The following is a 23,847-nucleotide window of genomic DNA, read 5'->3' on the forward strand; positions in this document are numbered from 1 at the left end:
AAGGTGATTTTAGTATGGGAGTATTGCCACAGGAAGTTTAAGACAGATGATGCTTTACAAGAATTGATAGGAATTTCTGCCTCAAAATATCATCTGATCATAGTATCTCCCAGGATGACTTAATCAAAACCTAAAGTAAACCAAACTAAACTATTTTTTCACTCCTTACACGTCACAGGTATGCAGTCAGAATATCAATAAATGGTTAATAAGAACTTTAAACCACGCACCCTGGAATTTTCACTCTGACAATGAACAAATGCTCCTTGCAAGTCTGAAGGGAATTTTCTTGCCTTTTTTCCAGAGTTGCAAACTGCACTTCACTAGCATGCTTTTCCTAGCTCTTTTTATCGACAGTAGTTAATTGATCCTGCTAGCACAGAATAGTTGGGTAGTAATGGCAACAAGGAAACATCCTCTTTGCCAGCAGTCGGCATTCCTGCAAAGCACACAGATAGGTGAGGAAGGCTCTGACAGTTCAGTTTCTGCTGGTGATGATGTGGAGCCCAGCTTCAAGGTCTTTCTAAATAGAGGGCAATACAGCTCCAGATGGGAGTTGTCTGTCCACTGTCACCTGCCTTGAGGAAAAGACAATTTAGGCTCCTTTGCTAGGAAATGCATGGAGCCTTCCATTATTAAAAGAAGAACCTGTAGGTGATGAGAGAACTAATTAGCCAGGCAGTATGCTTCCATTCAATCGGAGTTAACAGGTACATGCATACTCCCCTGTTGGTCACCCAAAGCTGCTATGGAACTGGTTTTGGTATTAGTTAACCTGACCTTTTCTTTTAAACTTTTGAAATTTAGCATGGAGGGATGGGGGAAGGAAGGCTCCAGAATCCTTAGGCTGTGGTGAGCAGCTCCACGTGAACTCTGACTTCCCATCCCATGTATCTGTACTTGGGAGTCGCTAGCGTTTGCTTTCTGGTAGAAAGCTGGGCATCTTTTGCAAGACAATGTCAAACTATTTTTGTCTTTGGGATTACAGGTGTAAAAAGCCTATTGTTTTACCAGATGCTTTAATGCTCAAGAAAAGGAGGCGTGCTTTGAGCACAACACTAAAAACCATCAGCACAGCAAAACATGAGATTCCGGTTTCACGTGCGCTCTAGTGAAACCCAGAGCAGCGTGACAGGCTGGCCGCACGTGGTTTGCCATAACCTAGATAGAAATTGCACAGATACATGGGCAGCAGCAACACGCGTTCTCTTTTTTTGTCATGCTTGCAATAAACCCACCAGCCTGCTCTTTCTGTAGTCCTGCCCCAGATGTCAGCCTCTCCTTGCAAGGCCTGAATTCTCTGGAGTCAGTGGGAGCACCTCTCCCATAAGTGTTCGAGAAGAAAGATACTTCTGTTAAGTACTTGGGACAGCCCTGTTTTACATGAGGCAAAAGACAGGCAGGCCTGAGAACCAGCTCCCAGTTAGAAAGGAGGGCAGCTGCAGTAACTGGCTGCAGGAAAGGGAGGCTTAATGACATTGACCTGGTTACGAGTACTGTTCCCATTTTTTGGTTTAAAATCTTACTGCTGACAGAAACTGAGGGCGCGATTAGTATTTTTGAAGGGACTTATGTATTCTGAGACAGGTAAGACAAGCTTAATAGGAGCTAACTTTTACTTTATACACAAGTGCTTTTTTCTGTGGCCATTTTCTTTGAGTCTCCAATTTCCAGTGTGCTTATGGAGGGTTAAATTTTATCCCTTATGGTCAAGCTCAACTACTTGTATCTATAGTATAACTGGCATTTTAAACCGTGAAACCCTTTTTTTTATGATTGGCCAAAAAGACTCTCAGCGGGCTCTAAGACATCCCATATGTCTTCTTAATGTACTTTTCTCTCAGCTTGTTTTCTACAGTTTGCCAGAAATGTCAAAAACAAAGGAAAGATCAATATTGTGGTGCCTAACCTAAACACCCATCTCCTTGCCACTTTTTCAGCTCACACAGTACCCAGGCAACAAGTCAGGCAGCTTCTTGTCTTAGAGTTTGTTTATGCAAATCTTTTATCAGACATGATCAGGGCTGCTTTAACTACTTTTGCCAGCTATTTTCTGCTATGAAGTCCCCTATTAGAAGGTAAGGTCAGCTGATGATGGGTTATGAGTGTGAGTAGGTAGAGTGCCTTGAGTTGAGAATTTCCACGCTACCTATAAAATGAGCTTTGACTTGTTGCCAGATAGAAAAACAAATGTTTGCATATGCTAGTGGCCAAGTTTTTGTGTAAAAGATACAGGTGCTTGTAGTACAGGTCTGCAAAGTAGTCATTCGAGAGGGATGTTAGAATTTTTATGTAGTGTTTCCCAAGAATGCTGTGTTCAGTGAGCTGGAAAAAATTACAGTTCATATTAAGGGGGATGGAAGGGATCAAGGGCGTAGTAGGAAAAGCAACTAGAAAAGCATGTAAATTACAGCAGCCTCCCAAACACTCATGTTTTATTGTCACCCTGCTGTTGGTTTTCCTGTAGGCCCATTTCCAAATTGTCAGCAGAAGGTGTAAGAGTGTGGGTGTTTGGAATATGAGCAGCTCTACTTCACATCCTGTTGTTACGATGTAATGCTAATTCATTTCAGTGTGGAAGTCATGATTTCTTAAATGCATCTGCTGAAAAGCCAGAATTGTACTACTTCACCACTAGCACCATATCTTTAACAGTCAAGTGATTTAGTCTCCAGCTACTGTTTGAGCTTAAAAAAAAAAAACACAACTCATCTAAGTGTATTATTTTTCACAGAAGAGTTTCATTTTATATTCCATTATTTTTAAATCCAAGCATTTCACGTACATATTTTGACACTAACTACTGACAGCAGTCACTCATCCTTACCACGTATCTGTAGACAGCTTTACCCCATGTTTCAGACATGTTTCAGTCCCAGCATCTCTTACAACTTCCTACCTCTGATGGTTCCTCAGCTCTGTCTAACTAAACACTACAATTTACAAAGGAGCAGCGTGGGGTTGCTAAGTCATGAACTAGTTCAGGGGTGGTGATGGGAACTGTTAGCACCTCTGTACAAAGATGGATGCAGTAGTCCTTACATCTGCCTTCCCTGAGAACCTCCAATTTCCCAGCACCAACACAGCTAGTTACACAGCTGTTTGGTGAGTGGAGCAGGGGACTGACCTGGATGCAAGTCACCCTGCACCAAGGGGTTAGCTTTCCCCGTGGAGGAGTGTTGTGGCATAATATGAGACTGCAGACCAGGAATAGGAAGGGGGAGAGAAGCCCTTAAGCCAGTATTACTGTCAAAAAGCCTGTGTTGCCAAAGCACAGGGTTACCATTTGTGCTCCCCATTTGGACTCCTGACGCAACAAGGAGAAAAGGAAATGGGATTATCAAAGTGTTGAGAACTAGGAATGTGAGCCTCTAATTTTGCATTATAGAAGAATGGATCTAAAATATGCCCAGGATTTGAGCAGTTGAGATCATTAAGTATTTGCTGACTTCATCCTTGTTTCTGCCGCTTATATTTGCATCCCAGCTGGGACTATTCTGGTACTTTGTTTTCAGTCAAGTCCTTCAATACATGTTTTCCATAATGGTGAGACTTAAATGGATTTCAGTGCATATCATAAACTGTCCCCGTTACGTCTAATTAGTTGTAGTAAAACTGCATATTCATATGTGCAAGCATAGGCTACCATTTCAAGTAGTGCATCCCTTTATTTTCATGAGAGGAAAATTCCTGATTTACTGTTACACCAAGCTATGTGTAACACCCCAGCAATAACGGGTTCCTAGTGTACCTCTAGCAGGGCTCGCAGCTCTGATAGCGTGATGACGGGACTCAGATTGCAGACAGACCTAGCCTGGCAAAAGCCCAAAGGTGCAAAGCGAGTTGCTGGCCAGGTTTCATGGCAGATAAGCATTGCTCCAGCATGCAGCACTGACCTGGAGCTCATGAGCAAGGTTGTGTTTCTGGCCACTGTACCAGGCTGATAAGGTACTACGTAGCCTACAGTTGTAGTCAGCAAAGAAGCAACAGTACTTCAAGGAAGACAACACAAATAAAAGCACATTCAGTAATACATGCTGATCGTAATTTCAATTTATTCTTTATCTATCTATTTAGCTTTTTAATGAAAAGGAGAGAGTAGGAAATAAATGACAGCAGCACAGCCAACTGCAGGGCATAAATGTTCATTTACCTTTTCTGCCTCAGTCCCCGTTTCCAGCTGCTGCTTCTGTTTGATGCAGATCTGCCCCACTTTAGCCAGGAGCTCATGGGGATGAATGAAGACTCGGGAGCTCAGCAGGAAAGTGAAGATGTAAGTCCTCTGTGGGAGCAGAGAGGGAAGAAAGCAAGTAGAATAACTTTAGCAAAATCATCTGTCTTCCCTGGAGACTAATAAAAAAAACCTATTCTATAAAATATAAATGTAGCTTTACTTCTAAACTTTGTGTAATTCTTCCTTCCTCCAGAGAGGTTGTGGTCTTTTCTAGCACTGTTAAGAGGAAATGTAGGCTTCAAGGCTACTGTGGTGTTGTTTCCAGATTGCCAGATTATTTCCCTTTAAAATGGCCAACTTAATATGCCTAACTAGTCATCACTCACCAAAAGACAAATGAAATACGTTCAGTGTAGGGTGTTATGTCATTTGAACACTATTATTTTTGCCACTTGGTTTCTGCAGGAGTGACTGTTTTTCATTGAGCTGCAGAAAACTGCTTCATGTGTATTCAAAACCACAGCTGTAATTTCTTCATGTATCTTTTTTCTTTCCTTTTTCCCACAGTCACTGACACAAGCTTGAGCGTAGATTGAGGCCATATGACAGTAATTCAGTTTTAGGCTTACTTTTACCTATGTGGGCCTGTTTCAGACTCCTTTCAGCATGAATTCTACCAGTATGTGTCAACAATTATTATTTCTCATTAGAAAGAGCCTCTTCACTTGCTCTGTAAAAGCTGTAATGCATCGCATTCCAAATCATACTCTGGGCAATTACACGAAGGGAGAATGCCTTTGTGCCCTGGTCCTGTTTTGGTGTTTGAAACTTGGCTTCTGTATTTGGATGTAATCACCAGAGTAATGTTGTTAGCAGCTCTTAAGGGCTTCTGTTGAAGCTTTCTGACAAAAATTGTAGTAAGGAAATTGTAGGGGATCTCCTTCGCTAAGGATTTCAATTACCCTATGCTATGTTTGCAGTGTGTACTGTTACTTTGCACCATGTTTTTAGAAATGTGATTTGGCAGGCCACAGCCACATGCGCATATAAATAACCACTGTGCACATATGTCACCTTGGATTGGGCAAGTAAATTGAGACATCTAAGAACTTAAAGCCAGTTGTCTAAAATATGGCATCTTTACAGTTTGCTACTGAATTTTGCTGCTTGTAGTCTCTAAAGCATACTTGCAGCCAAACAATGATGGCATCTTCAAATCCAAAAAGATTATGGAGTTTACCTCTCTAATTACAATAATGTGTGCTATTAATGAAAAATGTTTCCACTTCTCTAGTATCCAGAGTGCCCTACATTATAAGTTTAGTATTAAAATACTTCCAAATATCAGAATGGGAAAAAGGAGTGTTTTTAAAATATAAATGAAGTTAACTAGAGGTCAGTGTGCTGAGAGTTGGGAGTGTTGAGAGTGTGCGAAGTACATAATAGGTTAAGTATGTATCCATGGAAAATCCAAAATCCAACTCTTTCCCAAGCTTGCAGAGGAAGCTAATGAAGGAACAGAGTGAAATGTGACACTGCAGAGGCATTTAAAATACAAATTATGATTTTAAGGCCTTATAAGCACTGGGGTTCATGTATTAAATTAGGAATAGCATTAAATCTGTGCAATTAAAATGAATTCATTTGTAGGTTTTGCCTCCTCTACAGCTTATGAATAGATGAAGAGAGGAGAAGAAGGGCTAGGTTAACTGGATGGGCACTTTGGGTTGGGTTCTTGAGAAGCACTTCCATGGTCTACCAGAGACAGACAGCTGGGGCCACCTAATGACTTCATAATTCATAATGACTTCAAGTGGGTGGCCTGGACAGTGGCAGGACACAGCAATTTCCCTTCATGGTGGCATGGCTGCAAACATCCCAAAAATGGACATAGTGATAACTTAAACTGGGCTTCTGCCCAACAAGCTTATGTGTCTCTTCAGAATTTTCAGAGTTACAGTTACATGACAAAAAAAAAATGTTTATGAACTTTAACAAGAAATTTAATGTAGCTCTTACACCTGCATCTGGAAACAGTTGATGAGATTGTGCTAGCTTTGGAGAAATTTGATATATAAAATGTTGAGTAGTGTGCATGCAATGTGTTACAGGCCGAAGAGCTGACTTGGTTACAGACGGGGACTTGGTTATGTTATGGGGACAACATATCACTTGTTGTATGCTTATATATGTGAGAATGATCCTTAAACTGATACACTTATTTTAAGAATTAAAATATGAGACAGAATGCTGTTGGTTTTGGGGGGTAACCTATGCCTGGTTGTCCTCTCTTATTTTTTGTAGCCAATTCCTGTCTTTGTTTCTATCAACACTGTCCCTGAACTTAAAACTGTAAGTCTGGCCTATCTGGGAAAGGAATTTAGCTGCTGGGTGTGTCGGCTGTCACAGGGTTGTGTGAAGACTTTTATTCTGGAAATGTGAAGCAGCTATTGCTTTTGCTTTTACCCTATTTTGCATTTAAGAGAGCTGGGGAATAAAAAAAAAAAAAAAAAAAAAAAAAAGGAGCTCTGATACTTTTTCATCCCTTCCACACATTCTTGTTCTTTGGAAGTCTGGAAGCCCACGAGAAAGTTGCCTGTACGCATAAGTGGCAAGGAACCAAAATGCAAGCCACGCTGCCCTGTCAGTGACCTCCGCTCTGATAAGCTGGAACACATTCTTTTAAGGAAAGATATAATTTTGCTTCTCGTACTAATTCTAGTGTAGGTCTCATTGGTGGAAGTCTGTGTGATGTGGGACAATGTTTGTCCAGAGTGACTTCAAGAAAGCCCCACTCAGAGTATCATTTTCCTGATGTTATACTGCAAGAGAAGAGTGACCCAGATGACCTGTACTTGTGTTTGGTCTCTTCAGTACTGTTTTGTATGAGGTTCAAGAAACTGCTGAAGTGGCAAGATACAGGAAGATATGCGGCCGTAGAAGCGTGTGCTTTCCATTTTAGGTTTGCTGGTGTCTCTCTGTAATCAGCAGTATCTGTACCGGACCTGTGCGATGCTTTTCCAGACAACATTGAACTGCTAAACTGTAGAAACAAATTATTCTTCTTCTGGAACCCATCTGCTGTATTTATGCCGCTTCTTAAGTCACTTAACCGAGGCTGGTTTACAATATATGGGTATCTGGTCTTACTTCTTAGGTTTCTTTTTTGATACTGCTGGTAGAGATTTGAGACTTTTTGCTTATGCTGGCATAGACAAGGGAGTAACTGCAAGTAAACAATCCTGTGTCTGACAGCAGTGCCGAGCCCTATCTCCCTGCCTCTGCTAATAACCACTTCCTATCCAATGGAGAGGATCGAGGTTGAACCAAGCTGTACACATCAGCTTAGCGGTAGGTCTCGGTGGTTAGGAACCACTTTTCTGGATAGGAAATATTTCACGCTAATGTCAGATGCCTTCTCCAGATGGAGCATTTCTGTGATTTATTACACCTATACCCCTACACCCGTATAGGCTCGATGCTGTAACAGACTAAAGACCCCCACTCTCTCATATGCAGTCCCCCACATATGAAGAAGATGGTTTGGAGAAGGAAACTTAGCTTTGAAGCTAGCTGGTTTGACAAAAAATGATTAAAAATGCTTCCATAATCTTTGAGATTGAAAGTTAAGCTCCTCTTATCCTACAGAAGTGACAGGTATTTGGGAGAAGAGGTAAAAAAAATATCTATATATATTCCTGTACTTGGAACAACTTAGATGACACAAAAGGGTCTTGTGCTTTACAAGAGAAAAAGAAGCCAGATTCCTCTAGTGCCTAAAGTTGTTGCTAAGAGATGAGCTGAATTATATTAAAAAAAAAAAAAAAAAAAAAAAGAGGCAAGCACACAAGACTAAAGAAGGAATTGTTACTCTCTGACCCAAGAATGTACTGATGTTGTCTTGAGGAGGAGAAAAAAAAAAATACTTTCTTCATGCACTCACTGCTCATTCTGGAACTTCTTGTTTGTGAAACATTTTCTTGAAACACTTTCTTGCTTGGGCACAAGGGTTGCAGACTGGTACATTCCATTCCTAACCTCCCGAACTCCTCCGTCTCACGAGTATACGTTTTCCTGTGTGCTGAACAAGTCCCCGTACACAAACAAACCTCAAAAGAGCATACACAAATGTAGGCCCTTATCTTTCCTGTCCTCCCTTGTCTGTCTCTTGTTCTGCCAACATGGCAAATACATTTTTGTTTTGCCTCTGTAACCGGCACAGAAAGATACTGTGTTTGCTTTCTCCTCCACCCCCTTTTTTCCAGCTGGAAGGTTACTGCAATCTTTAGCTTAATGTCGACAGAGACAGGAATGCTTTCTAAGCATAATGCTTAGATGTACTAATCGAAAAATTTGGATGTGTACAGCAACTTGTAGATGTGTCGCTCTGAAGCTACAGGTAATCTCTGCTAACGTAACCAATAGCTTCTCTTGGTGAGAATTAATGGGTGATGCCTTGTCCCCTTTCTCTGCCTGTGTGGCCAGAGACAGGCAACTCGGAGGTGAGGTGCTTATACCTTTCTCTTGAACAAACAGTGTTGGTCCCTCTTCTGACAGGACATCGGCATTAAGTGGCTATCGCGCTAACCTTTTGTGGCAACTTCCCTAAAAATAGAAGTGGGCATGAAGTTAAGCATAAACATGAAACTGAACTGAAATGCAAAACTTGCATCGCCTCAAATACAGCTCCCTCTTCATGTCACTCAGAGCTTATTTATCTATTCGTCTTAAAATGAATCCTTTTAGCTGAATTGGGTGATCTGATCTAACTAAAAGAATGTGTCCTGCTGTAGAGGAGATGGATTTGTCTTAATACTGTTTTCTGTCTCCTTTTCCCAGGAGCTCTCTTGATTGCTTCTGCTGTATCTCTCCCAGCTGTCAGCTCGCTGTCTATTTAAACTGCAGCCTCACAGGGTGGGGTCTGTGCCTGCATGGTTTGCGATGCTCCCTTGCACAGGGTATGGGATAGCACCATGGAAACCAGCAGCATTCCAAAATAAGTCACAGACCCCTTAAGTAATGCTCGCTTTATGGAACCATTTTCAGAGTGACTGTGTTATAAATAGATCCTATATTGCAACAAGGGATGTGCATTAGCAGCTACTTAAACTTAACGATATTCCAGAAATCCAAGCAGCAAATAGCTATGTTCTAGTATTAAACAAAATCCAAGGAGCAGAGTCCTTGGAAAGCTTAGCTATTGCAGCCTGGAACTATTTCACTGGTATGCCATGTTTCAAGGTTCTCTTCAAGCCCAACTTTCTTCTTCATCTGCTCTACATTACGTGTTTGTGTGGAGTGCAACTGGAGTTTAATGCCTAACTACGGTGATTCCCCTGTGTCTTATAAAGGACTTGGTACTTAGCATCCACTGAAGGTAGTGCATATTGAAATAAGAGGTTTAGAATAGAATTGGAAAATTAAAACATCCTCATTTTGCTTTTTCGTTTTAATCTTTCAGTGATCATTGCTGGAAATTCTGCTGCTTCTACCCGCTAAACCCATATGGAGAGTGCCTTTTTTGTGCGTGGTAACTGTAAAGATGTGTGGTGTGTATGTGTGAGCTTGAGGGGATTTTATTGTGAGCCATGTGAAACCAGAGTAAAAAGTTCTAAATGGATCTGACTGAAAGACATAGTGCAAGATATAGATTCTAGCATGGCCCACTAAGACAGTGGAAGTTCAACATACCAGTCAGTACTGAATGCAGTTTCCTGTTGCCCTATCAGTCTTAAAAAGAGTGGGATTGCTTCTGCCATATCTGCTGTTTTTTCACACTGAGATAGAATATAACCTATATAACCTCTTGAATCTTTGGCAACCAATTTAAATAACATCCTTCATTAATGGGTACAAAGGGGCAATTTAAGTGATAAAGCGATCTCTTAATAATATCCTAAGTTCAGAATCTTACTGCATGCCCTACAGTTATCAGTAACATTTACTTCAGGGGACTGCAGTGAGGACATTTAATCAGTTGCAAAATCGTTTTCAGGCTCAGAAACATTATTACAGCACTCACCCATTAAATGTATTGAGAAAGACAGCATTATAATTACAATCTATTTTTTTTTCTGATGGTCTAACTAGGAGATGCATAGAAAATTAAGTGGTAAAAAAATACTGGAGCTGATTTGAGCTGCAAGAGCTGGTCTATTTCTCTACATAGGAGCTGGTTAAAAGTTAATCTTGGCTGTGTTAGGGGTAAAGCAGCTTAGAAGGATTGAAAATGATGGCTAATGCTGCTTTTAATTGGTTCTTAAGGCACCCATTTGGGTTAAACATGGCTTTACCATTCTAGCAGGCATCCTTATTAACAAAGGAGAGTATCCCCCATTGAGCAACGTATTTATGGAGTAAATATTGCAAAGGAAATCAATGCATCTTTAGCCTACATCTTAATCTCAAATCAGGGGGAGGTAGAATTTCTTGAGGATGCACCAAGCTGGATCCTAATGCAAAGATACCGTGAAAAGAAAAAAAAACCTCTTCAGTGCGTACTTACGTCTGGATAATAGTCCATGGTGGGCACCAGGCGCTCTATCAAGGCCTCCAGAGATCCAGAAACAATGTTCCCATCCTGATAAACAGGGTCCACGCACCTCTCTCCCATGTCTGGCTGCACTTGCCCACTACAACTGGAACCAAGCATACTGGAAAATATTGGCGTCTGGGGCATAGTTTCCTGCAGAAGTGGGGAGAGGAAAAAAAAAAAAAAAAGGGTTAAGCTTTCCCTGAGTGTGTCTTATGCACGGGTATCACAGAGGCATACATTGCACACAATTACATATCTGACTGCTTGCAGCCTGGGCACTTGAGCTAAGTTCTGCCTCCAGCCGCACATCCCGGAGTTGGCTGCTGGCTTTGAAATGCACGTGAAACTCTGTCACTGAGGCCGTAGCCGCGGAAGCGGCACCAGCTCTGTTCCCTGCACTTGATTCCTCCTTTCTCTCCAGTTTTCCCCTGGCTCCTAATGCTGAACACTGCACGGGGATGAAATGTAACATGCGTTCTGAATTCTGCCTTGCTGAACAACCAACAGCAACTCTGGCCTGATGCCCCTCTTTTCACTTTTCCGAAGCCGGATCTGTGGGTGCAGTACCGATGAGCGTGTGGTGACCAGTCCTTTGCCACTCCTGGCGCTGGATGCGAGCCAGGGTCCCTGCCGAAGGGCACCTCCTGCTCGGCCGTGTCCCTGGGACCGGGGGGCTCACACCACTGGAGCCCAACTGCCTGTTTTTGGCCCCCCGGGGTGTGAGGGCGTGCTGCGGCACCCCCTGCCCCGCGCAGCGCTGCGAGCAGTCTCTGGGCGATCTCCACTCAGGAACCAAACCTGCTGCCCCTAACGCCGCAACCGCACAGCCTCGGGCTTTCCCCTTCCCTCCCTCCCCTCCCTCCCCTTGGCCCTGCCCCGGAGTTGCGAGGCTGTGGGGAAAGCGCCCCCCGCCCCGGGTCCCGCCGCGGGTCCCGCCGCTCACCCTCATCTTCCCGAGCCGCTCCGAGCCCAGCCGCGCCGCCGGCCCCGAACCCGCCGCCCGTGACGTCAGCGCCCAGCGCGGCGCCCGTTGGCTGGGCGCGAGCGGGGCCCGTTCAAACGGAGCCGGGACAACGGCGCGGGGGCGGCCGGGGCCGCGCGCGCGCGTGTGCGCGCCTCCTGCCGCGCGCCCGCCCGAGGGGGCTCGGGGCGCGCTTCCCCGCGGCCCGGCTTCCCCGTTCCCATGGCGACCGCCGCGGCAGGGGGCGGGGCCCCGTGGCGCGCGCCCGCGGGGCGCGCGTGGGGACCCCAGAGCCGAGGGAGTGAGGCGGCGCCGAGTGTGCGGGCTGCGGGGCTCCGGTAACGCGCCCCGAACCTGCCGCTGGGCGCGCCGCCAGGTCTGGAAACGAGCACACGGGCACACAGACACACAGACACGGACACACAGACGCACACACCCGGGGCTCACCGCGCGCTGGTCACATACATATGCGTATTTCATGTTTATATATATATATACATGTAGATACGTGTGCTTGTACACATGCACGTGTATATATATATATATATATGTATTGGCATATGTGTCACAGAAAGCAAGTGCAGGGAGGTAGGTGTACTGCTCCTTTTCTAGCACGCACGATGCTCTTTTTTGGGGCACTGTATCGTGTAGTCTTGGGAGGTTGTTGCAAAGGTAACATTTACAAGACAGAGAAGCTGAGGACCTAAATTCAGCTCATGTAGTGTGCAACAGATGAATCACTTTATCATTTCATTTCCATTTCTTTTTCTGTAAAGCCTGGATGACGACCTTTAGTTATCTATATTCTGAATGTTGAAATCTGTAGGTACGGAAACTCCCTAAGGTTTAATTCTTTTTTAAATTATTTTGTTTGCTTGCTTGCTTGTTTTGCTGGAGTTATGTAAGTTCTGTTCCTGAACAAATTGCTTGCATTTTGGAGATGTTTTCATTAGGCACTGCCTCATGTTACTGGTGGGCGGGCCCTAGAGCACGGCAACCAGCGCAGTCTGTGCTTGTTCTGCGGCTTGCTACAAAAACAACTTGAGGCAACGCCGTGCTGGTTCAGCCGGGCTGGCCGGGGAATCTCTTGCTGCAGCGTGAGTCAGCAGAGCAATGCCTGCCTGTCTCAGTCTCCTCGGCTGCTTCAGCCTGTCTAAAACCAGCTAACATCAGCATACACAGTATAACACCTTCTGCTGCCTAATGATCAATGAACTGGACTGGCATTTGCACCACTTGGGTTCAGTTCCTGCCAGTGCCGCACATTTGCTGTCCAAATTGCCTGATCCCACTGAGCCTCTGTGTTCATCTGTGAGATGTTGATAAGGATGTGTTTTCACACTGTTGCATTACGTTGTCCATTTTTATATTTGGATAGTACGTCCTTGTTTTACTGTTTGAATTTCCTTATATAGTCACATCTTCTCTTGGGGAGCTGTTAGTCGATGACTTGGGAAAAGTAAGGAATATTAGCAAAAAAGGTGGGGTGAAAGTGAAGGAGAAACTGACTTGAGAGCGAAGATTGTAAAACAACAGTCAGTTTCCTTCAGTGGTCATATAAACCAGCGTTTTGGAAACTACTGACTCAAATGTGCCTTTGTGTATGTTTAAAACGTAACTGTACTGAAGAGAAGCAAGCAATTACAAATACCATTAATGCTGATCTGAGACTATAACTTCAAGTGTAAAGGGACTCTCCCAGAAATGCTGTCTTTGTAGCTTTCGTTGTCAAGCTAGGCTTGTTGGTCACCTTGCACAGGGATCTAGTTGTTATTGTCTGGTTTCACATAACCCAGTATGCCGACCTGATTTAAAGGCCCAGCATCTGCAGCGAAGGAAATAAAGAGGCACAAAAACAGAGAAGACATGGAAAGGGAACTTAACTGAGCATGGCATTCTTCACAGTGCTGATTAAATAACAAAATGGGACAAAGCCTTCATCTTCTGAAGCAAGCCTGAGTTAGTGTGTAGCCTTGTTTCTTACTCTGAGGGTGAACTGTTACTTGGGGATCTACATGGTGATGAGAGTGGCCAGCGTATAGAGAGGAGCATGTTTTGTCCCTCTCCAGCAGTGCATTACCCCTGCAGAGCTGTATGATTTCAGAAACCATTTTGATATGCCTGTTACAAGCATAGTTATAGCAGTATATTCTTGGTTCTTACATTTTGGAAGGCTTTCGTGAATAAAGCCTAATATCATCATTTAGAGAATGGAAAAAAAAAAAAAAGGTGAATTAAAAATGCACATTATTATACATATTTTTAATTGATCAGTGGTCTTGGTTATAGACTAATCAATTTTAACTGGATCTGAAATATGGAATTTGTCCAGGAAATGTCATCAAATTCTACAAGCAGTAATGATAGTGGCCTAGTATGGAGTGTAAGAACTTACAATTTCAGAAGCAGAGTGGAGGTGCAGCTTCAAAGCCTCAGGCAAATGTCTTCGGGGAATAATAGGTTTTTAGACTTATTTGTTGGGCTGCACAGATGTTGCAGGATTCCTTGTTGCACAGAAATTTTAAGACTTGAAACCTATTCTCAGGCAGCTTTTAGATGAATTCAAACTGCTGAATTTCAGAGATTCATGCTGCAGAATAATTTGATGGCACGTTAATAACTTGGCAGCAGATGGGAGTGGGAGACAAGTGCTTCAAATTGTGGTTCTGAACTCAGCAAGGCTTTTAAAGCTTGGGACTTGAAGTGGGATTGAATGCTGTAGCTATCAGTCTGTGGTTACTATCAACCACGCTTCTCTCTCTCTGACCTGGGACATGATGAATATTTCCACACAATGGTTTTGTCAGAGCCAATGAATTTTGTAGTTTGGAAATGGCATTTTCCATTTTAAAAATGTGTTGAAGAGGTCTTGACCAGCTCTACACCTGAGATACCCAGCAATTTTCAGAGCAAACCAAGCTGAAAATATAAGAACAACTTAAGATGTGTTTCATTGTTGTATGTTTTCAATGCTACCTGAAATGTTAGTTGTGAAAATTCACCCACCTATCTGGGGGACAAACTATGTTTTTATTGCCATGAGGTCAGCCCTGTGACACACCATTGAGAATAACCGTTGAGCACTGTGAAACTAATCTTTTGCTGATGCTCAGGACTGGATCTTGCCGTTGGACTGAAAGAAATGCTCTTCCCCAGGATTCAGAGAGGGCATGGTGCTTATTTCCAGCTATTTGTGCTGGTGCCAACATAGCAGACTCTTAACATAACATGACACACGTTGACTGTGATACTGGGGTGTGGCTGCTCAGTACTGACTGAGATGCTAATGCCTGTTTTGGCACAGTTGCCTAAAGAAGTTCACTAATAGTAAGTTTGGTTCCCAATTTTCATATGTGTTAGAATTCTCTTCTTTTTAGGAATTAACTTGCCTGCTAATTGAGATTTAGGGTATATTTAGGGAAACATCGCTGTAATGTGTCATGGGTGTCCTTATGTTCTTGGTGGTGCGGATGAATCAAGTTTGTTTAAAAAACAAACACGCATGCATACAAAACAGATTAAAAAGGGGTGATAAACTTCCTTGAATCACTGATGTAGCAACAGGAACATCTTACAAGTCTGATGATCTCAGGTCATTTAAACGCATAGAGAGCTAGTCAGAGAGTGAGTGACAGAAAAAGATCTCGGAAAAAGATAGTTGGCTTAGCCTGGTCTGCTTAAAGGCGCTGCAACATGTCATGCATAAATGCCAATTTAGGCAATCAGGGTGTAGCTGAACAGCTGCTTCTACTACAGTTGTAGATTTGTTCCCTTCTTATTCTTGTATGTTTGTGGAGATGTTGGAATCTGCTCGGTTTTGCTCGTGTCTTGTTTTTAAAGAAAATACATAAAAACATATAAAGGCTGTTTTTAATGTTTGTGAGTGCTTCAGTGTGATTTTGACTATAATGTGAAAGAACAGAAGCATGTCAATGTAATATGCACTATTATTTTTTTAGGGTCTTTTTAAGCTGAATTTTTAAAAGCAGCCGATGTTCTATTTTAAACAGGGTCAAGCTTGGGTTCAAAATGAAGGAGTTCTGGTCTAATCCTAGCTATTTTGTCCTTCACTTGCATATTCATGCTTGCTGCGACACCAACTATTCCAAGAATTTGCCACCGTGCAGAAAGCGAAAATCAATTATGCCAAGAAAGGAGCATGTACATACATCAGCAATTTGGTGCCCAGGGGAAGAAAAAATCTGCATGTGTGCTGATGTCAATCTTCCTGATATGGTATTTTTGTAAATGCACGTGGGTTGCTATTTTTTTAAACCATCTCAACAAAAAAGAAGTTTATTTTTAGTGCTATAGGCTTTGGGGTATCACAATTAGCAGATCAAAACTGCCAATCTGAGAAGTCAACCCTCTGTTTGCTTTAGCAGAACCTATAACAACAATGTTGTTAGCATTCCCACAGGTATTTTTTTTTTTTTTTTTTCTGTTTTCAGTCTCTTTGGTTTTACAAATTTAATTTTACAGCTGATGGTGAGAATGCTGACTGGATGAGCTCACTTGCAGTAATTTGTTTGTATACCGGTACTGTTGCAAGCAAATTTCTGTTGGACACGTAATGTATCTCTTACCTGAATTACCGCTAGTAATTTAGTTCCTGTGCACATCTATTGCTTGGATTCTTTTTGCTGATACCAGTAACAAGTTCAGCAACAATTATTAGGGAAGTTTTAGAGTGGCCTAAACTCTACTCAGTGTACAGGCAGTTAACAGCTGTTGGTTTAATTCCGATGATTTTATTTGGGATTGAACCAAACTAGGAACCTCGAGGTATGCATATTAATATCTTAAGTAAAAGGTAAGGAGAAACACTGAGAAAATAATTCTGGATTGATTTTAGAAACTTGTCACCAAAATACTAAGCATTCAAAAATGAATTTATTTTTAAGAAAACATTTTGATGAACAACGGGAGCTGGCAAACAGATGGTTGAGTCCTCAAGCCTGCTTAGAAATGTGTGTGTAGATGTATTGGCTACAGTGTGTTTCAGTATAGTTTGAGGCACATGGGAAGGACTTGCCCTGTTTTATCACAAGCATAGTGAATAAACAAATGTATACTGAGTTGATGCTGAGTAGTATAGAATATACAATTTTGTCTCATCTACAAGTGAATTTAGCCTTTCTATTTATCATGGGATGCAGCCCCAGACTATCCCAAAATAAACTTCAAACATGGAACACTAAGACATGATGACCCTATGTGGTCAGTTTTTGCACGGGATAAAACTGAGGACTGAACTGCTGATGAACACCCCCTTACTATATATGCATAAATGTTGAGAGTAAAACAAAAACAAACTATCTATTTTTCTTCCGTGAGTGAAATTAACTGAACAATTACTTAGTGGTCTGTTTTGCTAAAGGAGCTTGGCATGAATTGGTCAAAGAATTAACATGACTGAGCTGCTGTGCCCAACCCTTTATGACAATATCTGCATAAGAGAATAAATGCATGTGAACTACAAATAAAAGAGATTTATTCTCTCCCTGGAACTTGCATTTTCCCTGTGCTCTGTATTGACCAGGTCACAAATCAAATAACTGACGACAAATAAACAATGTGTGCCTTGAACTTTTTGGCTTTACCATTCGGGACTGGCAGTCATCCAAAAGTTAGCTATTACGCAGGCTACCTAGTTACGGTAGTCTCCATATTCATACGTTGTCTTTTTTTGGTGAGGTGGAACACTTAGTTATTTTACTGTCAGTAGGATAATATTTTATCAAATTTGTTTCCCTTTCCTTTGCCTTTTTCAAATTAATTGCACCAACACTAAGGATCTTTTGGGGAACTTTGTTTTTATTTTATTAGAATGTTATCATTTATATTCTTCCCTCCTCCTTCCCCCCTCACCAGAATAAGGAGGACTGGTGGAACCCTGTATGTTCTCTGATGTGCCCAAGACGGAACCTTACTGCTGCTCTTTGCCTCGCTCCAGTGGTGAGAAACAGATGTCACTTCAGCTAGCGACTTCAGAGGGGGTTCCCCAGGCATGAACATGTGGGAAACTTAAAGCTGATGTCGTTTCCCCAGAGGAAGCTTGTTCTTTCTTGTGCTCACTGGTGTTCCTCATCAGACAACATTCTTAGTGTGTGAAGGCTGTACATGCCATGAGTAAAGCCTGTTTTACTCCTAGCTCTCTCCTAGTTCAGTTTTGGGGATTTTTTTAAACTTATCTGGACATGTGCTTTTTTAAATACTGTCATTTGGGTGGGGATGACAAATCTCCCTGAAACAAACAGTCATATCGGAGTCAGGAACTTGAGCTTGCATCTGTAATCTCTGTACAGTTCACAGCACACTCTCGTGATTGATGCAGCTTTCCTGACCACCTTTTTTTCTCCAGAGCTAGACAAACCAGAAATAGGTCCAGATTGTGGATGTGTCTGGGGAGACAAGCTATATAGAGAGAGAGGCTGGGCTTGTGAAACGGGTAGCCATCTTTAAGAGATGGCTGAAATGCAAATAAATTTCATGAAGAATCATGAAGTAGTGTTTGGAAGAGTGGCCTCCACTAGTTTGGGAAAATGTAGTTATTGTCTCTGTTATTTAGTTTTCTTTCAGTAACCTTTCAAAACAAATTGACATCACTATACATGCAAAATATGAAATGTTATGTAAAACTCATGCTCATACAATCATGTATATTGCATGATAATAATAATAATAAAGGTAACCAAAAGTAAGTTTTAAATTACTTTGGATAGTAAGAATGGAAGTGTTTTTTTTTTTTTTTTTTTTTTTTTTTTTCCTTCCCTTGTGCTGGTTTGCCTTCTGAACTGGTATGTGGTTGCTTACTGTCTGAGTGAGACTTGAGCTGGTGGCATAAAAGTAAAAGCTTTGTATGCTCTTCTGTGCTATTGCAGATTTCCTGGACAGCCTTAATTTTCATAGTTGTAAGGGAATTTTGATCAGACAGTACTCTTACATTTCTGTAAGATCTACGTGCAGGAAACTGATGTCCAGATGCCTTGCGTTCAAATGTAACTATTTAAAAATAATTACTTAACTGTGTTGCACTAGTGATTGATAACACTGATAATCAGATTATTTTTTCCTTGTGTAGGAGAATAATTCCATATAAGCATTTTCTAGTTTGCTCTGTTTTCACTAGCTTCTCCCACAGGATATGTGCGTGGCGAAGATGAGCTAGAAATTCCAAACTGACAAGCCACTCCGCTGGGAGTTAGTTGTGCTATAGATCTAACTGAAAGATTATCAGGCAGCCTAATCCTGAAGTGAAAAATGCAACTTGGTTCACATGAAGTATTGCAAATGCATTAATTTACTTGAATAGTGATCTTTTCAAATTCATTAATGAAGTCTAGCCTATATCTTAATCAGCGAGATGCAGAAATGCTTTATGTGTTCAACCTAAGTTTTTTATAAACACTCTACTTAACTGGAGACACTATATTCCCTTGTTTTATGGTTTTCCAAGGATGGTTATGAGCATAATATAGAACATTGTAGGCAAATTACTCCTATGATTACACAGCAATCTGTTTCACATCACTGAGATACGTAGGCTGTACGATTCCTTGTTGTATTCTACTTTGCGCAAGACAAGCCCAGAAAAGGAGATAAATGGCATTGTGCTTACTTCCATGCTGCTTATTGGATCTGCTATGTTTCGTTGGCATAAAAATTGGGTGATGCAGGAGGAATTGCTGCATGCTCTTGTTAGAGGGGTAGGTGTTTGACGTCATCTACCATCTACGCCTGGTGACATAAAGGAGGGTTTGTTCAAGTAGAACAGTTTGGTTCTGGGAAATTGAATTGAAATTTTACGGCAAAAGAGGAAAAAGCTCTCTGTACACTAATGGTTTGTATTGGTGGTTATTTTCCAAAGTAAATGAAAATCTACAATTGCCCTGGCATTACATGATATTTGTGGAAAATATTTCATACTAGCTGGTACATTAACTAACTTCTATAAGATGTGCTACAAATTTGTTTGTTGAAATATGTTCTTTATTGTTTTGTAATCCCCAGTGAGTCTGTTGACTGATACAATTTTTATTGTTGCTAAAGCTTGTTTACTGCTAATAAAACCTAGTGAATGTGGGATTGTTTTATACAATGACTTCATTTTTATGGTTTGAAAACCACTAGCAAACTTAAACTGAAGTCAGTGAAGGAAAGCAACACAGGATGTCAGCAAGGGCATCTGTAAATAACGGTACAGATAACTTTATATGCAAAACAAAGAAAAATAATCTCTGGCCTGTTGTCAGATACTCTTATCAAAGATGTGTGGTCCTTATTGCTGACCATGCCCAAGTGGTAACCATTGCCTTACCAAAAAGGCTTCCTTCCAATTACTCAAAAAGAACATGAGTATGTGGGGTAATGAGTGGAAAACCAGGTTTCTTAGAATGCAAAACCAAAGAAGTACCTATATTTATCTTCTCATTCTACAGCCTGCACTCTCATGATCATCTTCTGAGGTTCGATCTTTTTTCACAAAGTCCACAAAGAAGAATTGCAATAATAGAAGGCAATGCTGGAATACCTACTGGGCATCTATCTGGTACATAAGGTAGACATCTAAGCAAGAACAGCTTGTCTATCTAGAAGCTTTTCTAACTGGAAGTAGTTTATTCCTTACTTAAAATACTAGATTTTTAGCAAATCGCTAAGTTTGCTGAAATTAATGGAAAGAGACTGCTTAGCACCCTTTGAGGATCTGTCTCACTGTATTGCGGTACTGGCTAAGAAGCCTCCCAGGATACACCTTCTGACCAGGAAACAACTTCTAGCCTGCAGTGGCAAATGATAATAGGTCTGACATGGTTATTGCTTCTGAAAAGCCACATAAAGAAGTTAGAGGAGGTTTCACTGGAAAGATAAGCTTCCAGTACTACTCTGAAAACATCAGAAGTGCATTTGAAAGCAATTTATAACCTGTCACAAAACTCTGTTTTGACATGTTTTGTTAATTGAACTTCTGAGGATGTGCAGTTCCAAACAGCTCTGTCTAAGGCAGCAGTGCTGCTTACCTGTTTCACATATTCACCTATTTCACATATTCACAAGTAAGATAAACTTTCATCTTTATTCTACTCAGCATAGCTGTTTTCACTAAAACCTAATACATTATTCATAGCTGCTTCTAATTTTGGCCTAACTTTGAACTGGAGATAATTGGAATGTCTCCAATTGTCTCATACGTTCACACATCAAAGAGTGTGAAGTCGGCAAACAGCATCATTCTTGCAGTGTATGTATGCATGTGTTTTAAAGCATGAGGAGGTGCTTTTTTTTGCTAGTGATGTTGGGACATTCCCCATTCTTTCAAAAATAAATGATTTTTTAAATAATCACAATGATCTCATTGGAGTGGTGAACTAGGTTATCATGTCCAATGCTGCATATCTGGGTCTTGGTCCAAAACTCCTTGTAGGCAACAGAACTAATTTAAGCAGGTTTTAAGTAAATCCCCGAGTCAAGGTAGGTCATCAGAGTTACCTAATCACCCCTTTTCCTTTGGTGCTGTAAGACTGTTAGCAGGAATCATCAACACCTCCACGTATCTGTTATTTGTTTTAGTTCTGCATGCACCTGTTTCCTCCTTGCCTCTCTAAGCTCAGCCCAAATTCAGGTGGACTGGTGAGTAGTGCAGTGAGAATCAGAAGATATTTGCTTTTCAAGCTGTGGGATTTGCTAAGTGATCTGCTTGGGACGAAGCAGAGTGTGAAGTCCTGCTTTGCCCGATTAGCCTTTGATGTGCAGAAAGTTTATGGCTTGAAATAGCACTTGCTGCCCAAGAAACTCAGAAAGTAATCAGACGCATGGGTTCTCCTGCAGGAGTGGGAGATAACCGAGCATCTGAAACTTTGGGGAGAGCAGGGCTTAGACCTGGGCTAAGGATGGCTGCTTGAACTGCTTCGTGTTGTGCTTGGCGTGATTTTGATCACATCAAATGAAGGAAACTTGTAAAGGCTCAAGTACATCACATGCCTAATTCCTGTTTGAAGTTTTCTAAATATTTTATGAGTACAGTTGTTAAAATCTGACTGATTTATATGCTTCATACAACCTCACAAACGTTACAGCGCGCCATTGTCCTGCAAGGTAGTGGCAGTTACGAGCAGCCTCTCACTAGCATCTGCCTCCTAACATTTGCAATGTATGAAATGTTGAGAACTGGTTTGGGTGGATTATCATATTAAGCACTCAAGTGCTCTACTGTATAATTTGTAATAACCCATATCATTATTTTCTACAGTCATAGGTCTCCATTTTCATCACTGAGGTAAATGGCCTCATCTTTCTTCATTACATTTTTTCCTTCTAAAACATTTCTCTTAGTGATGACATGCTCGACCCTTAAAATCAGATTCTGTATGTATTTTGTTTTAAATGTGGACACAAACCGTCTCATTAATGTGCCTAGAAAAATAAAATAAAATAAAATAAATAAAATAAAATAAAATAAAATAAAATAAAATAAAAAAGATTTTGCTCATATTTTGTTACTCCCTAGATAATATTGTCTGTCAATGTGACTTAATATCCTACACACCTAGGAGTTCCACCAAACTGAGATCATAGCACTCCAGACATCACAGCACTGAACCCCAGGTCAACACACACAGGCAGTGCTTAGATTTATCTTGAACTTCCCATTCAGTTTCCCACCAAGATCTCTGCTCAGTTTAGAAAGTAATCAACAAAGTGATTGCAGACTGCAAGAGGTTGATATATCCTCCTTGGCAGCTGATAAAAGCTAGCAAAATGCTGTTTAAACTGAATGCACACATCTATAGACACCAGTAGTATTAGCAGATATAACTGAAAATTTAATCCCTTGCTTTATAAATATGCCCCTGCTCTTCTCTGTGCCTTTCATTTTTTTCTTATTGTTGATAAACAAATAATTGAAAATATGTGTGTTTGTTTTTTTTGTCCTTTCCCAAGAATGGTTTGTACCATACCTTTTGGGCAGTAAAGTACTTGCTTAAAAATCACCTACTTGTTTTTAGAAAGTAGTTATTAATTAGCTAGTTTTACTTATTCCTATGTAGTACTTTGGTTTCTCATTTTGAATAAAATGAGATCTTTTGCAATTGGTTTTTGGAGCACTGAAGTGGTTAAAATGGAAAGGGAGGGATGTTTAATCATGCTCAACTGTTCTCAAGTATGCTTTTGAAAATGGTAGCTCTAGTTTTTCTGTGACACTGTTTTAATTCATGTAAATTATGTGTCATTGTGGGTTTTATCAGACTTTGAGCTCAATCCTACATGTATATACACAAGCATCTGTGTGGCCACAGAGCTCCAGTAGTTAACAGTTCAGCTTTTCTTTGAGAGCCATGTCTGAGAAGACTCTAACTTTGTGCATTGTTGTGTGCTAGCTGGGGAGCCAATGAGGTAAATCCATGCTGGTTTTATAAATGCAAATAAAATTGTATCCTCAGTTGGGTTTGCAAACTCTGGTCTGAGATGTGGTTTGGAATGTCACAGGAGGTTAAAATAATGTAGAGTTTGTCTCTGGGGAGGACAATAACCACTCCCAGAAGTTCCCATTATGGATTGGTCCAAACACTGAAATAGCGGAAGACTTTGGGCTTCAACAGATTTGGCCACAAGTGAGTGAGTTTAAAGCATTTTCTGTAGCTATATTGCTTTTGAAAGATTTGACTACTAAGTTAAACACTAATAACATTATACCTTGTAAAAGCATCAACTGGGTCTTTAAAATTGAATACTTTACACTTTGCGTCACAAAGGAAGTACTGGAAGTACTTGCACTGCTGGTATAGTCATTATAATGACATTTCATATTATTTTTAATTTAGGCTCTTTTATGCCTTAAATACCTTAAAATCCATTGAGGCAATTACGTCCAAATTGTTTGAATACATGACTTAAGATTCTGTCCTTCTAAAGTAAATGTCAGTGCTTAAACACACTCTGTTGCAGCTCACTTACAAACAAGTAAATATCATGGACATGTGCAACAGGTGTGAATTTGTTTCAAGTGTTTTTTGTAATTTTTTAATATAAAATTGTAACCTTCAACAGAAACAGCTATCTGGCAGTACAATCCTCAAAACTGCGCTAGCTACTAATCTGTTCACATTCCTGATTGCTTTGAGGAGCATTCCTGTATATTTATGGCAAATGTCCCAGCACCATCTTTCATATCCTTTT

At 41.1% G+C, this 23,847-nt stretch overlaps 1 protein-coding gene across 4 annotated transcripts in view; it reads right to left on the reverse strand.

Moving 5' to 3' along the window:
* Positions 1–23,847, reverse strand: part of RASGEF1A (RasGEF domain family member 1A) — a 48,160-nt gene that overhangs the window by 13,729 nt on the left and 10,584 nt on the right. Inside the window, exons 1-3 of one of the 4 annotated variants that reach the window (XM_082764431.1) lie at positions 11,653–11,832; positions 10,680–10,859; positions 4,154–4,282 (exon numbers count right to left, since the gene is read on the reverse strand). In XM_082764431.1, the coding sequence (XP_082620557.1) occupies positions 4,154–4,282; positions 10,680–10,859; positions 11,653–11,658 (315 nt within the window). In that variant the 5' untranslated portion in view covers positions 11,659–11,832. Of the gene's footprint in view, positions 1–4,153; positions 4,283–10,679; positions 10,860–10,961; positions 11,238–11,276; positions 11,410–11,652; positions 11,833–23,847 lie in introns of those variants that run through there. The other 3 variants (XM_082764432.1, XM_082764429.1, XM_082764430.1) reach the window with 3 other exon arrangements.

The sequence above is a fragment of the Aythya marila genome (assembly GCF_965140915.1).
Source record: "Aythya marila genome assembly, chromosome: 7".
In the NCBI taxonomy this organism is placed as follows: Eukaryota; Metazoa; Chordata; class Aves; order Anseriformes; family Anatidae; genus Aythya; species Aythya marila.